Below are 15465 nucleotides of genomic sequence, written 5' to 3'. Positions count from 1 at the left end.
TTTTAATATCCCAGAACTCTGCAGAGAGTAAAAATAAGATTATTTAATATCAAGGCTTGAAGCATTGATGGATTTGGAGAAATGTGATATTCTCAATGATGATGATGATGATGATGATGATGATTGTTTAAAAGGGCCTAACAACTAGGTCATCGGCCCTGTGCTATTCTCCAGGAAAGCCTAAGAGGCTGTCACTTTTGTTTGGAGATCGAACATCCACATACAGTATTCATAAAACAGATATTGTGTAGGCCAAAATATATGGAGAGCACTAGCTAACTACAGTAGGTAAGGAAACATTGGTTGAAAACATATGAGAGGAAGGAAATTACATACAAATCAACAATTATTTGATGAAATCATGAGGTAAATAACAGAGAAAGAAAAGTCATACCCAAGATTTCATACAAAACCTCTAGATTTGCGTGATATTTCCTTTCTTAATGTGTAGGCCTATTCTCTCCGGGGGACCTTACCTAGTAAATCTCCAGTTTCCATCTGTTTCATATACATGTATATATACTCTGCTCTTGCTTAACATTTAATAAAATAGAGGTAGGCTATTTCACAATAGCTACTATTTTAAGATAGAGAATTAGTACCTGGAAGTACCATTTTGCCAAAGAAAGAAATCATCGGTAAATGATAGGGCGTATTAAAAATTACAGCAATAATTACAGAAAATTTTTGTTTTTCTGAAAAAGTCATAATAATTCTATTAATACTGGTAGTTTAAACCTGCTGTGCAGTATTTCATTTCTGTATCAACTAAGACATAAAACTGATGAATATTGATGCAAACATGATATTCTAAGATCCAAATTGATATGTTAATTCCTACTAAATGTATGCTGCTTAAAAATATCTATATAACAAACTAAACGGGGAACTTAACACGAATGAAAATAACCAATGTGAAAATGTTAAAACAACTGACCATGTGCCTGGCCTTAATACCTAATGTGCTTGAATGATTACTAATGTTGTTTAACATGAAAAATAACAAGAGTTATTAACAAGAAACACTAACAAGTTAATTGTTTTGATGGTGGGTAATGTGTTGAACAGAGCCTTAAAAAAAAGTTGCAGGTTTAACATTTTTAAAATGAAGCTGCATTGGAAATGTTGATTCAAATTGCTTAAAAATAATACAATCAATGGCTCTAATATTACTCACTTAAACAAGTATGTTTATAACTTGAATCAAGAAATTTCTAGCTTTATTTTTTGCTCTCATCAAAAGCTACTTTAATTTACAATTGCTAACTTGTCAGTAGCTCTTGATGAGAAAATTCAAACTATTTCTTTTAAAAAGATCTTCTCTCTTCTGTTCTTTCACTTAATGCATATTTAAGAAAAAAGGTAATTTAAAATGATTTCTAAATGATGCATGATATAAATTCAAAATATTAACATTTTAAATGAACTGATAAATATTCCAGCATATTACAAGTAATCATATTTTCTTCAAGGTTTTTCAGTTTTCTATGTTACTATTGAAGCTATCAAAATAATATGATGTATAGAATTTTTAGTAAATACTGGTAATCAATTAACTTGATTCCAGCCATCTGCCAGGTCAGGATGAAGATGCTCCAACTAGTGCCAAGCAGTAGGACTATGCTATCTAGCATAAACCTTGGGCAATACCAAATAAATAATTACTGAGTTTTACTGGGAAGAGACTAATATAAATCATAAAAAACTGGAGATCCAGACAAAAATCTGTCCTCTGCTTTACTCTTGAATTATCCATTTTAAAAATGATTTTGCTCACTTTGTAGCCACAGGCTGAAAATATGGTTTACATTCAAAGAAATGGAAATTATTAAGTAAAGGACTTTCATTTAGCAAGTGTATCTATCATAGGGACCCCCTTCAGCAAACTACCTCTCTTGCTCAACACAGTCAGGTGCCACTGCAGTATAGACTGTTACGAAAGTGACTGCAACAAGTAAGTCACTTACGGTACAGAAAATCCTCCGAAACCAGGTTCACAATTTCTCAGACACATTCTTGAAGACATTAAAATACAATGTTTGATATAACATTGAAAGAATTCTAACAGAAAATTGTTTTAAAAACTTTGGAGTATAAACTGCAGATGTAGACGAACCCGGATCTAGAATTCTGTAATTTCTCACAACATTGATCCAGGTATGTAACTATACATCTTAACTAGATTTTACATGAAAAGTGAGGTTTCCTTACCATTTTATCTCTTTTCTTGTTTCCAAAACAGATAACAAAATCATTTTCTAAGCAATGAATTGAAAACATTTTAAAGTAGGATAAATGGCTGGTCTGTAATCATATGCCTGGGAAATCATGGTACTGAGAAAGTTGACTCTGCAGTATAGCTTGCATTCAGGAGATGGTAGGTCTGATTTCCACTGTCAGGCAGCCCTAAAAATGATTTTTCATGGTTTCTCATTCTTATACCAGGTTGATCCTTATTTAAGGCCATGGCCAATACCCTACCAGTTATAGTCATTTTCTATACCAGCATTGCTGGAAAGATACTAGCGTTGGTATAACTTTAAGCAGAAAGCAAAGAAGAGAAAACCTTACAGGCCTAGGTAAGTTTTACCACTTACAACTTTTCAACAAGCCTGTTTGCCAGTGGCCACTTGATCTACTGACTGGAAGGAAGAACTTGTAAGAGAAGTCCTTGTGGTTAGTAAACTAGCTAAATGAAAGTTCTGTATGTAGAATCACTGTGAGAACATTTAAACAAAAATTTTAAATATAAGCTTGTATTAGTTTCATCACATATTGCTGACTGATAAGCTTCAGTAGTAAAAATTAATGATATATTTAAGAAATTTGAAAGAGAGACTTCATAAAAAATATTCCAATATACACTAAGCGGCACGAAAAATGCAACACCCAATAAATGATGTGTAATTATTGTGTAATTATCTATTTAATCAAACTGAAGCACTTCAACCAATTTTTTTAAGATGGGGTATGTTATTGGCATTGCTTTGCGAGAAAACAATGAAGTGTTGATTGTTTATTGCACTACCCTCAATTGTTTTTTCCTGCGCAATCTGGAAAATACATTGCTAGATGTGAGCCAATAATGTCTTCCTGCTCTTGTAGCGCTTATTGTTGTACCTTTGATTGTTCCTCTTTCAATCATATGTGTTTGTAGGATCTTTCTGTGATTGTCTTAATCAGCTATCTGGAGTAAACATGCCGTTAACCCCTGAACGAGCTGTGAAACCTGTTGCTCTGGTAGAAGACGGTCCATTACGTTGCAGAAATGTTGAGAACTACATCTTCCACGATTTCCAGACTCATACCAAGGTACAGGGAAACTGGAGACTTTGCAAGGAGACCAGGATCAGGCCCAAGAAGAGCAACATCGGAGAGAGATAACCGCTTCTTACAACTTCAAGTTCTCTGTAACCATCACACCACCACCATTGAAGCACGAAATCAACTCCGCCAAGTTTGAGGGGTCAATGTTAGTAACAGAACAGTTTGAAGAAGACTGGAAGAAGCCAATCTTAAGTTCAAAAGACCTGCTGCGGGTCCGGAACTAACCAGAGAACATTGCACAGCTCAACTACGTTTCGCAAGGGAACATCTTGGCTGGACAGTACAACAATGGCATCAAGTGTTGTTCACCGATAAGTCGCGATTTGGCCTCCGATCACCTGACAGAAGAGAGAGAGTCTGGAGAAGGCCAGGGAAAAGATATTCCCTTTGCACATTCTCATTCAAGATGCTTTTCCAGGGTGGTTCTGTGATGGTGTGGGCAGGAATCAATACAGCTGCAAGGACGGATTTGGTCTTCGTGGAGAATGGGAACCTTACTGCACATCGGTATGTGGAGGAAATCCTTCTGGAGCATTTTGTGCCTTATATATATTATAGATAATAATATACGAGAACTATCAATACGGAAAATGAAACTAATACATCAAGAAGCATTTTGTGCCTTTCACTCCATTGGTGATGATTTTACACTAATGCACGACAATGCACGCCCACATGTTGCGAGAATTGTGCAAGAGTTCTTGAATGAAACAGAGATTCATGCTATGGCTTGGCCTGCTGGAAGCCCTGATTTGAATCCTATTGAGCACATTTGGGACCAGCTGGGGAGAAGAGCCTATCAGCACTATCCAGAGACCCTACAGGACCTACAGAACGCCCTCCTGGAAGAATGGTAGATGATTTCTCAATACCGGGCAAGTTGGCCATGTGGTTAGGGGTGCACAGCTGTGAGCTTGCATCCGGGAGATAGTGCGTTCGAACTCAACTGACGGCAGCCCTGAAGATGGTTTTCCATGGTTTCCCATTTTCACACCAGGCAAATACTGGTGCTGTATCTTAATTCAGGCCACAACCACTTCCTTCCCATTCCTAGGCCTTTCCTATTCCATCGTTGCTGTAAGACCTTTCTGTGTCTGTGCGACGTAACGCAAATAGCAAAAAAATTATTTCTCATCAGGACATTACCGTATTAATCAGGAGCAAGCCTGAAAGATTGAATGCCGTCATTGGTGCAAGAGGTGGCGATACATACTTTTGAAGATGCGAACAGAGGTCCCCAAGATCGTCTCTGAGGTCTGTGAAGTGAAAGTGTGAAGTGTATAACATCAAAACAGAAGTGCATTACTTTTATGAGCTTACTCAATATTTTCTTGAAATGTGCATACCTGGCTTAAATTTGTTCAATTTGTTTATAATTATCTTTTCTGTTCATTGTTAGACACCTAGATGGGACCGTACCACAATATTCTGTCATACAATAGTGGAATAGTGTCATAAAAGTGTCATAAAATAAATTTCAATCTTGAAATAAATTGAAGTGTTGCATTTTTTGTGCCACTCAGTATAAAATTGTTTATAATATCATGGAACAAAAAGGTATAGCCAAACTTTCATAACACATTCCTCACATGTAAAAGAAGAAAATATGATATCCAGAAATGCTTTATTTCCATGTTAGAACTACATTTTCTATAACTCTACAGAGTACATTAATCATGGGAAACACATAGGAATGAAATGTACCAGCATAGCACATAAAACTCTTCCTTACATGAAATATTCAAGATGCCCTCTGTTAGCATTGATATAATATGTATAAACCTGCCATTGCAGGGACACATCAGCATATCCAGAATTCAGGGGACCCATGTCCACGTAACGTATTTTCTTCTTCCACGTGTGAGGAATGTGTTCTGAAAGTCTTGCCATACCTTATTGTTGCATTCTGTATGACTTGGAGACAAACTTCACACACTCTCAGTAATTGAATCTGCTGGATCACAGTGGCAAAACTCCAGAAATGAAGCAATCACATGTTTGATCAACCTAAAATCCTGAGACTGTTCATACAGGAAAATGCACACACTTTAAGACAATTCATTTTCATTTTGACATTCTGTATCTTAGTCATTTTGTAAGTTTGAAATTGGTACATTCCTCAGATAATATTAAATAAACTATTTTTTCAAATGATGAAATTCATAATAATATATCACAAAACAAATAGAAAATAAAAATATGTAACACAAAGTTTAACATTTAAATCACTGAACTAATATTAATTTTGTCTCAAATAGGATTCGCCTACGTGGGAGGAGCATGTGTGGTGAATAAGCGTCTCGAGAAGGTTAACAGTGTTGCCATCATTGAAGACACCGGTGGTTTCTCTGGTATCATTGTTGGAGCCCACGAAGTCGGACATCTGTAAGTTAATCTCATAACCATGATTTTGAGAGCTCTTAAGACAAATCATTCACATTCAATGCACTAATGTACCTGTAGCATATAGAAGACTGGATGAGCATTGTAGTTGATCATAAATTTGCAGAATTGAACACCAAAACAAAACACAGTAAAGCACTTAAATCAAAATACCATCTTGGTAGATTTACTCTGGAGTGTTAAAGAATGCATATTTAGGGGAAGTTCTGGCATTCTAGTATCTTTTAAGGGATATTAAACACACAGTGTTAACATATCAGTGTAAAGTAAAATTTTAAGTACAGTATATTATAATTTCCAATCTTACGGTAAATATTAAGAGTGTAATTTCCTTTGGTTATGATCATCTAGTGCCAGCCCTGTTATCTTCAGAAAGTGAGCTTCCCTCTTACAGGGAGTCCCCAAGTTTGACTACCAGTTTGGTCAGATTTTTACCTGTTTCTCAGGGCTGGTTCAAGGTTCACACAGCCTGCGTGAGAACAAACGAGAACTTACCTGACTGCGCGATAGTAGCCCTGGTCTAGAAAGCCAAGAATAATGGCCAAGAGGATTTCTCACACTGGCTGTATGTCACCTCATAATCTGCGGGCCTTAGGGTTGAGCAGCAGTTGCTTGGTAGGCCAAGGCCCATTAGGGCTGTAGTGCCATGAGGTTTGTTTGGTTTTGTTTATCATCATCTAGTGCTGGAAATAGTCTCTGTGACCAGTCAGCATTCTAATCTTCTGATTGTAAAGATCGATTCCTGACCAAGCTGTGAGATTTTAATCACATATAGATCAAGACCTGGGTGTTTGTTCTGTGGGTATCTTCTTTGTGATCTCCGGGCACAACTTACAATGAGCGACAGTAAGTTTAGTGTTGATGGTGCTTTGTGATCACTTGATACTTCCAAACTCACAGAAAGATATGGTATGATAGAATACATGGTAGAATATATGGTAAGATAGAATATGAGATGGTGAGCTTGAGGAATCAGGTTCTCTCTGCTCACTGCATGTTCACTGGTTACAGTTTTTGCATTTGCTTGAAAATTGTTTAAATTTATAAAGAAAATACATAAATATCCTCTTTGTATTGATAGATTCACATTCATTTACCTCTCTCCAGAAATACAACAAACTGATGATTAAAAATTTGTTCTTTCAAGGTTGGGTGCTGTACACGATGGTTCTCCACCACCAAGCTACCTGGGAGGGCCAGGAGCTGAGAAGTGCCGCTGGGAAGATGGGTACATCATGAGCGATTTGAGACACACAGAGAAAGGATTCAGATGGTCATCTTGTAGTGTAGCATCCTTCCATCACTTTCTCAAGTGAGTTATGAGTTCTCTAAAACTTACAGCTCCACTAACAGTGGTCACGGCTTTACCGTTGCACTGCAGCTCTGCATTCAGGAGGCAGTGGGCTGTTCCCACTGTCGGCTGTCCTGAGAATTGTTTTCCGTAGTTTTCCACTCTCTCCACTTAGGCGAATGCCAGGGCAGCTCCTTTTATAGGCCATTACCGCTCCCTTCTTACATTCTCCACTCCTCAAATCACCGCAACTCATCTCCTGGCCTAGGCACACCAAACCATACATTTCAGTAGTATTTGAACAATGATTATTCTTTTCGTCGCTGGCTGTAACTCGATCCAAGTATGTATAATTTCTTCCTGCATACATTGACCAGTTCAACTCATTTTATGGACGTGTTTGTGATGACTAAACAGACCAATCCTGGCATAAAACATACTCCCACACAAATCACACTGAATGGATGGAGGAGGACGGGGTTGTAATTGACGGAGTTTTCTTGCTTGTTGCTTGGCCTCTTGATGTCTGTGGCATTCTCTTTCAAACAAGTTGACAGTGGTGGATGCAGTGTTCTGCCACAGTGAACGGTCCACAGTACATTCTTCCCATGTCTGTACTGTATATCTATACCAGTTGTCTTCATGATGTGTTTCAGCTGGTCCTTAAAACGCTTAAGAGGGGCTCCATGAGGTCTACTGCCGGAGCAAAGTTCACCAAAAAGAAATTGGCGGGGAAGCCTGGTATCACCCATGTGATGAACATGGCCTAACCATATCAGTTAATGAGCGATGATTGTTGCCTAAATGCTATTTAGCTGTGCTTTGTCGAGAACTGCTGTGTTGGTCACATAGTACTCCCACTTAATATTCAAGATGAATCTCATTTTCTGTTGGTGGAAACGCTCAAGTATTTTGATATTACGGTGATAGAGTGTCCAAGTTTCACAGCCGTATAACAGCATGGAAATGACAACAGCTTTGTACACCATGACTCTGTGCATTAACCATCCAAATGCTGCATAAGTGATCGACCTGTTCCAGTGTTGTGTCCAAGATGGAGATATTGAACTCAGGGAGAGTTGATCCTGGGGCAGGTTGTGCAAGAACTTTTTTTTTTTTTTTTTTTTTTTTTTTTTTTGCATTAAGGGCAAGACCAAAGCAATCACATGCCGTTTTAAAGCAGTTGACTGACTGTTGTAGTTCTGCAGGTGTTAGAGCAGGAGATGCGGTTTCATCGGCATACTGCAGTTTTATCACCTGGGTAACCAGAGTACGTCTTTATGAGCTAAGTCTTGCCAGATTGAAAAGCCCTCCATCAAAATGAAATTTAATCTCCAGGCCTATGTTGTTTGCAGATGATTCATGCAGCATGGCAGCCATGTACAGTGCGAAGAGTGTAGGAGCAAGCACACAGCCTTGTTTCAATCCATGAATGACTGGAAATGAATCTGATACTGAGTTACCATGAAGAACCTGTCCAGACATGCAATCATGAAAAGCTTAAACCAATTCCACATAATGTTCAGAACATCCAAAATGTCTCAATACTTTCCACATAGCAGATCTTGGTAGTGAATCAAAGGCTTTTTCCATATCATAGAAAACTAAATACAGAGGCTGCTCTTGCTTTCTGCATTTTTTCTAGAGTTATCTAGTACAGAAGATCATATCCGTTGTGCCTCTGGAGGTTCGGAAACCACATTGAGACTCAGGCAAAATCCTCTCTGAGATAACTCAGAGTCGGTTTAATAGAATTCTTGCGAGAATTTTACCTGCAATTGACAAAAGCGATATACCACGGTAGTTCCCACATACACTACGATTGCCTTTCTTGAAGATAGTGATGATGGTAGCATTCTTCAAGTCGTCAGCTACTTTTCGAGTTTACCAAATCAAGAGGATGAGTGTGAAAAAGTCTAGTCTTCAAGGGTATACCTCCATTCTGTATCATTTCCAGAGGGATGTTATCAGTATCAGGAGCCTTTCTTGGTTTTAGTTGATTGAGTGCTTTGGTGAAGTCTCTGTATGTAGGTGGAACTGCCATCCATGGTTGTTGGGGCTGCTGAGGGACATCATGAAGAAAGTCCTCAGCAACATTGAAGACGCGATGTAGAAGCGCAGAGAAATGTTCCTTCCAACACTAAAATTTCTCCATTATCAGTTTAAATGATGGAGTTGTCAGCAGTCTTCAATGACCCCGATGAAGATCGAATTGGATCATATATCTCCTTTCTGTCAGTATAGAAGTTTTGCAGGTCACATGCATCAGATAGTCTTTGCAGTTCTTCAGCTTTCTGTTGCCATCACTTATTCTTGATTTCCCTCATTTGTGCCTGACATTTTCCTTTAAGTTCCAAGAAATGTGATTTTTTCACATTGGAAGACAGATCTTGAAGATAGGGTAGATGGGCTTCCCGTTTGGCATTGATCAGACATTTAATTTCATTATTTTCATCAAACCAGACTTGTCTTTTTTTCCCTCAAAAAACCAATTGTTTCCTTAGCTGACTCAGTGATGACCTTCTGAAGCGTGGCCCATTCCTTATTTGTACTATCACTTCTGACTGGATGACTAGCCAGTTTGTTTGAGATTGCATTTCTGCAATCTGTAGCAATGGATTCAATTTGAAGTTTAGAAGTATCAAATTACTTTCGGGGAAGGTTGTGGATGGATCTTTTTACTTTGTGACAGATTGAGATTCTCAACCGGCAAAAAAAGGAGCTTATGATCTGTCCAGCAGTCATTGACGTTTCTTATGGTCCTTGTAACAAGGACATCTTTTTTTATCACATTGCCTGGTGATGATATAGTCAAGGATGTGCCAGTTCTTTGAGCGAGGATGCATCCAAGTGGTCTTGTAGCGATTAGGCAGACGGAACTGTATATTAGTAATGAAGAGTTCATGTTCAGCACATAAACCAAGGAGCAGTAGACCATTGGCATTACAGTTGCCTAGTCCATGTTTTCCAATCACATTGCCCCATAATTGGTGATCTTTACCAACCCTGGCATTGAAATTGCCAAGTAGTAAGAGTTTGTCTCTTGGTGGTACTTTGGTGATGGTAGTGCTCAGCAGGTTCTAGGATTGGTCTTTAGCTTCTACGTTAGCATCCAAGGTGGGAGCATATGCAGAGATGAGTGTCATAGATTTGGCTCCAGGGAGTGGGATTCAAAGAGTCATAATTCTTTCACTGACAGCGGTTGGACTTAGCTGATAATCATTCACCAATGTGGTCTTCACAGCAAATCCCACACCATGAATGTGGTGTTCTCCCTCATCTTTTCCCTTCCAGAAGATAGTGTAGCCTGAGCTGAACTCCCTAAATTTACCTTCGCTGGACAGTGTGATTTTACTTAAGGCAGCAATATCAATGTTAATTCGTCCAAGCTCATGGGTGACAAGCACGGTTCTTCTCTCAGGTCTGTTATTGTCTTTCAAATCAAGTAGGGTTCGAACATTCCATGTTCCTATAATCAAAGTTTTGGCAATCTTTGTTTTACGACCGCATAAGGGGTGACCCGCTGAGTGCGACCTCCCAGCTGGCTGAGAGTGTGACTACCGATGTTTAGCCCACATTTTCTAGGACCTTCCCCATTCAGCACGGGCAGTGGTGATCCTAAATAGGTCTGCCCAAACACAGATGTAGGACCGAATTCCTGAGTAGTCACGGGGTCTCAGAAAGACAACCATCACACATCTGCTGCCAATGTACATGTCTGAACTAGAGGATTCCAGTTTCACCCGAAAACCTGCCTCCACCATCCTTATCCCATCGCCGTTGGACTTGAGTTGAAAGGGGTGACAGCAGGAAAAAGTGCCACAAGCAGGATTTTGTTTAAGGTGGATCGCAACTTGCAAGGAAGTGACCCACACACTATGATCTCGGAACTGTACCCTGCAGCACAAATGAAATGCGACATGCAGGTTCTAGTAACACGACTACAACAGACTGCTGCAGACTCAAAATACCACTGAGTTGCGTCTTCACAGCCTGTCATGACCTCATCTGTCTCCACGACCGATGAGAACCACAAAAAGGAGGTTCCTCCGTCTGTTTTGCTGTTGGGCCAAAGACATAGATGATGGGTTCCAGTGTCATTTCCTACACTGAGGGTACCATCACCCCACCCAAAGGGACTCATCCGTCCCAAGTCGTTGGCCCCTATGGGGGGTCGAGTTATTCATCGCCGCTCAACACTCGGTGTTAGCTGTTTTTACAGCTGGTTGCCAAGCCAGCTAACCCTCCTCTCTTCCCATTCCGGGCTTGGGACCAGACAATGGTGGAGTTATGATTATTCATAAACCTATAACAAAATAAATGACAGACAATCATATCACTTCTTATAAATACTTCAGCAACATTAACTAAAACTCAGCTACAGAATCTGTCTGATTAATCCTTGTACATGCAAATGCTCCAGTGATGTACTCAGCAACTACTCAGCAAAACTACCGTAACTACTCAGTGTCTGAAATGCATCCTACCATCCCTCCCCTCCATAATCAGTATGGTCATCTTGCAGTGATGACAACTCAAGAACAGTGAAACAGCAGTGGCTGCAGATGCATTCTTTAATTTTCTTAGTTGTGTTTTTGTTATGAAGTAAGACCCATGTATTTTCAAAAAAAAAAAAAAAAAAGAAATCTTTTATTTCACCAGCATTTGGGAAAAGAAACATCATTGAATAGTCTAGTGGCCGAGTATAGTAACTTTACAATATTTTTCTTAATCTGTTTACCCTCCAGGGTCGGTTCTTCGCTCGGATTCAGTGAGGGATTCCACCTCTACCACCTCGAGGGCAGTGCCTGTGGACTTTAGGTCGGGGATACAACTGGGAAGGAGGAACAGTACCTTCCCCAGGCTGCCTCACCTGCTATGGTGAACAGGGGCCTTGTGGAGGGATGGGAAGTTTGGAAGGGGCAGGCAAGGAAGAGGGAAGGAAGTGGCCGTGGCCTTAAGTTAGGTACCATGCCCACATTTGCCTGGAGGAGAAGTGGGAAACTACGGAAAACCACTTCAGGGATGGCTGAGGTGGGAATCGAACTCACCTCTACTCAATTGACCTCCCAATGCTGAGTGGACCCTGTTCCAGCCCTCGTACCACTATTCAAATTTTGTGGCAGAGCCAGAATTCAAATCCGGGCCTCAGGGGATGGCAACTAATCTCGCTAACCACTACACCACACAGGCGGACTGTGACTTTATAATGTTAAGATCAAAAGTGTTTGAGTGACATAACTTTTAAAGAGGGCCTAGGATCCATCACTGATAATGAATGCTCTGGTAGATCTGTGACTCTCTATTCAGCAATCTCTCAGAGCAAAACAGTAAACATCGATATTTTATGTTTTTGCAGGGGTTCATCCATCACAAGCAGTCTGAGATAGGTACCTTATCATGACAATAGCCCTGCACATTGATCCCCAATGGTCTCAGAGTTTCTCATTAAACATGAAATTTTGGTAGACATGATGTAGGCGTGAAACTCTTTACATTTCACAGAGAAATTTGCTCTGCATCTTCAGAAGAAAATCTTGACTGTTCATGAGGAAGACTTCTATAACAACTAGCAAATGTACCCGTGCTTCGCTACGGTATTCTACATTGTATACGGATATCGACGTAAATACTGTGCGTGCAGCAAATGAGATTGCATGTCTCTTAGCCTTATCCGAGAAATAGCATGGGGAGGTCCACATACGTTGTTTCCAATGTAAAGTGAGGGTTGCGGAGTTGTGATGATAACGCCAGGCTCACTTGCCTACTGCCATTCACAATCGAGTTGGCAAGTTTACATTATAATTGCAGGCCCCAATGCCTACTGCGCGGTCACAATCGATTTGGGGAGTTTTAGTTACAATGGCAGACCCATTTCCTACTTTCAGACAGGTTACAGTTGAGGAGTTTTTATTATAATACCAGGCAACTTCCCTACCACCAGTCAAATTTGAGTTGTGCAGTTATGATTATAATGACAGTCCCTTTTTACTGCAGCTAGCCAGCTTACTGCCAGTCACACAGAATTAGTGAATTTCCATGAAAATAGCAGGCCACTATGCCTAATGCTAGTCAAATTTTAGATTGGAACATTTGTTTATAATGGCGGGCACCCTGGCCTAGAGCCAAACACAATAGAGTAGGGGACTTTCGAACAAAACTGCATGATCCCTTGCCTTCTGCAAGACAAATCGAAAAGTGAATTATTCATTAAAATCGTAGGCCCTCCTTACTAATGCCAGTTACATAGGAGTTGGAGAAGGACCCCATTCCTACTGCCAGCAGTCAAAGTCGGTGTAGGGAGTACTGATTACAATAGCAGACACATCCTTTCTCGATCGCTACAAATCGACATCAATGAATATATATATACAGATGGACATACGAAAGTATATGAATGTTTGCAATATTGCAGACCTTCATTTACAGATTAACTGCTGCTAAACGGTACGTCATATCGACAAAGGATTGTACCGTAAGGCGCAGTATTTAGCGATCTAAATGGCTGGTCCTATGATATTTTCTCGCATCTAATCTATTCATGGGTCAGATTGAATCAAACACGTTGAATAGGTTGAAATTTGTGTAAGAATATCTTACATTGCATTACTTTTCGGATAATTATGTGACATAGCATTTGGCTCACATATGGGTACTGGGTGGGCCAATGTTCGTGTAGAGTTTGATCATACTATCTTTCCTGTAAGTGATTGAAATGATGCACATGAGAAGAAAAGGTTTAGAAATTAATTTCCATTAAGGCAGGTAGATTTCCATAAAGTTTGGTTGTGTGTATTTTGAGGGAGTGCAAAATCACGGTTTCGGTTTCGTATAAACCCCCAATTAGTTCAGGGATTTAGAAACAATATTTGCCCTAAAACCTCCCAAAAGGACCGGTGGATTCTAAATATGAAGTTTGGTGGAAATATATCCAGTAGTTTTCAAGTTAGAGAAAGACAAACAGACCAACAAACAAACAAACAAAGAAACAAACAAACTAACTAACTAACAGACACCAAGGAAACCTACCCTTGGACAGATGGATGCTATATATAAAATTTGGTTCAAATATCTTGTTAGTTTTCAAGTTGTAAGAAGTACGCTTTACACGCACCCGCTCTTGCGTTAAGTCCGCTGGGATTTGTACCGAAAAACGGTCCGTTAATGATATCTCCCTTACTAAATCCTGTTATCGAAATGATGCACATGAGAAAAAAATGTTTAGAAATTCATTTTCATTAAGGCAGGTTGATTTCCATTAAGTTCGGTTGTGTATACATTGAGGGAGTGCAAAATCACGGTTTCGGTTTCGTAAAAATCCCCACTCAGTTCAGGGATTTAGAAACGATATTTGCGCTAAAACCTACCCAAGGAGAGGTGGATTCTAAATATGAAGTTTGGTGGAAATATATATTTAGTAGTTTTCAAGTTATAGAAGGACAGACAAACAGACAAACAAACAGACAAACGGACAAACAGACAATCAGACACCAAAGCTAAAAATGATGCAGATGGTCATTATTACACCTGAAACGGTTAACTGTACGGAAATTTCGCCAAAATAATCAATGTACAGACACACGGTCGTTACGATTTTATTTTTTGCGCTAAAACCTACCCAAGGACAGGTGGATTCTAAATATGAAGTTTGGTGGAAATATATCCAGTAGTTTTCAAGTTATAGAAGGACAGACAAACAGACAAACAAACAGACAAACGGACACCAAAGCTAAAAATGATGCAGATGGTCATAATTACACCTGAAACGGATAACTCTACGGAAATTTCGCCAAATTAATCAATGTACAGACACACGGTCGTTACGATTTTATTTATATAGGTGACGGATAAGCATGAGCACGTTGAAAAGTGCAGACTTCCACTTCGAGATTCATATCTCCTAAACGGCTTATGATATTAAGAAACGGTTTGCGCCATCGGACGCCCCATTTATCGCTCTACATGTTTGTTTCTAAACCATTTCCTCGTATCTCCCATATAAAGGGGGTAAATTGAGATCAAATTTTGAATAGGGTGAAATTTGGGTGCATTTTTAACATTTTACATTACTTTTCCCCTACTAATGTATAAGCTAGAATCATGAAATTTGGTACACATATGTCCCTTAATCGTGCCAATGTGCGCACACAACGTGATGATCCTATCATTCTTATAAGTGTGTCCAACAATGAAATATACTTGTAAAAATCACCAAATTTACGAACAATCCAGAAATACGGCCAAATTTAACGTATAAGGGACAGAGATACGACAAAATGTCACAGGACCAAAGTTGTAGATCACTCTGAATTGAAGCGACGTTGTGCCATCCGTTTTGTGATACGACTTACCGTTTAGCCAAAAAATAGCTCAAAAGGAATGTCTGCACAGTCATTAAAATTGCCTCCATATTTCGATATCTTTGGGGGGTAAAAAGTGAAAAA

At 39.4% G+C, this 15465-nt stretch overlaps 1 protein-coding gene across 5 annotated transcripts in view; it reads left to right on the top strand.

Annotated features, from left to right (window-relative positions):
- Positions 1-15465, top strand: part of sona (sol narae) — a 679307-nt gene that overhangs the window by 621657 nt on the left and 42185 nt on the right. For all 5 annotated transcript variants that reach the window (XM_067143283.2, XM_067143282.2, XM_067143284.2 and 2 more), the window contains 2 exons: positions 5586-5712; positions 6878-7042. In XM_067143283.2, the coding sequence (XP_066999384.2) occupies positions 5586-5712; positions 6878-7042 (292 nt within the window). The remainder of the gene's footprint in view (positions 1-5585; positions 5713-6877; positions 7043-15465) is intronic.

The sequence above is a fragment of the Anabrus simplex genome, chromosome 3 (assembly GCF_040414725.1).
Source record: "Anabrus simplex isolate iqAnaSimp1 chromosome 3, ASM4041472v1, whole genome shotgun sequence".
Classification (NCBI taxonomy): Eukaryota; Metazoa; Arthropoda; class Insecta; order Orthoptera; family Tettigoniidae; genus Anabrus; species Anabrus simplex.
Note: the sequence above shows the minus strand (reverse complement) of the source record. Positions and strands in the feature narration are given on the sequence as shown.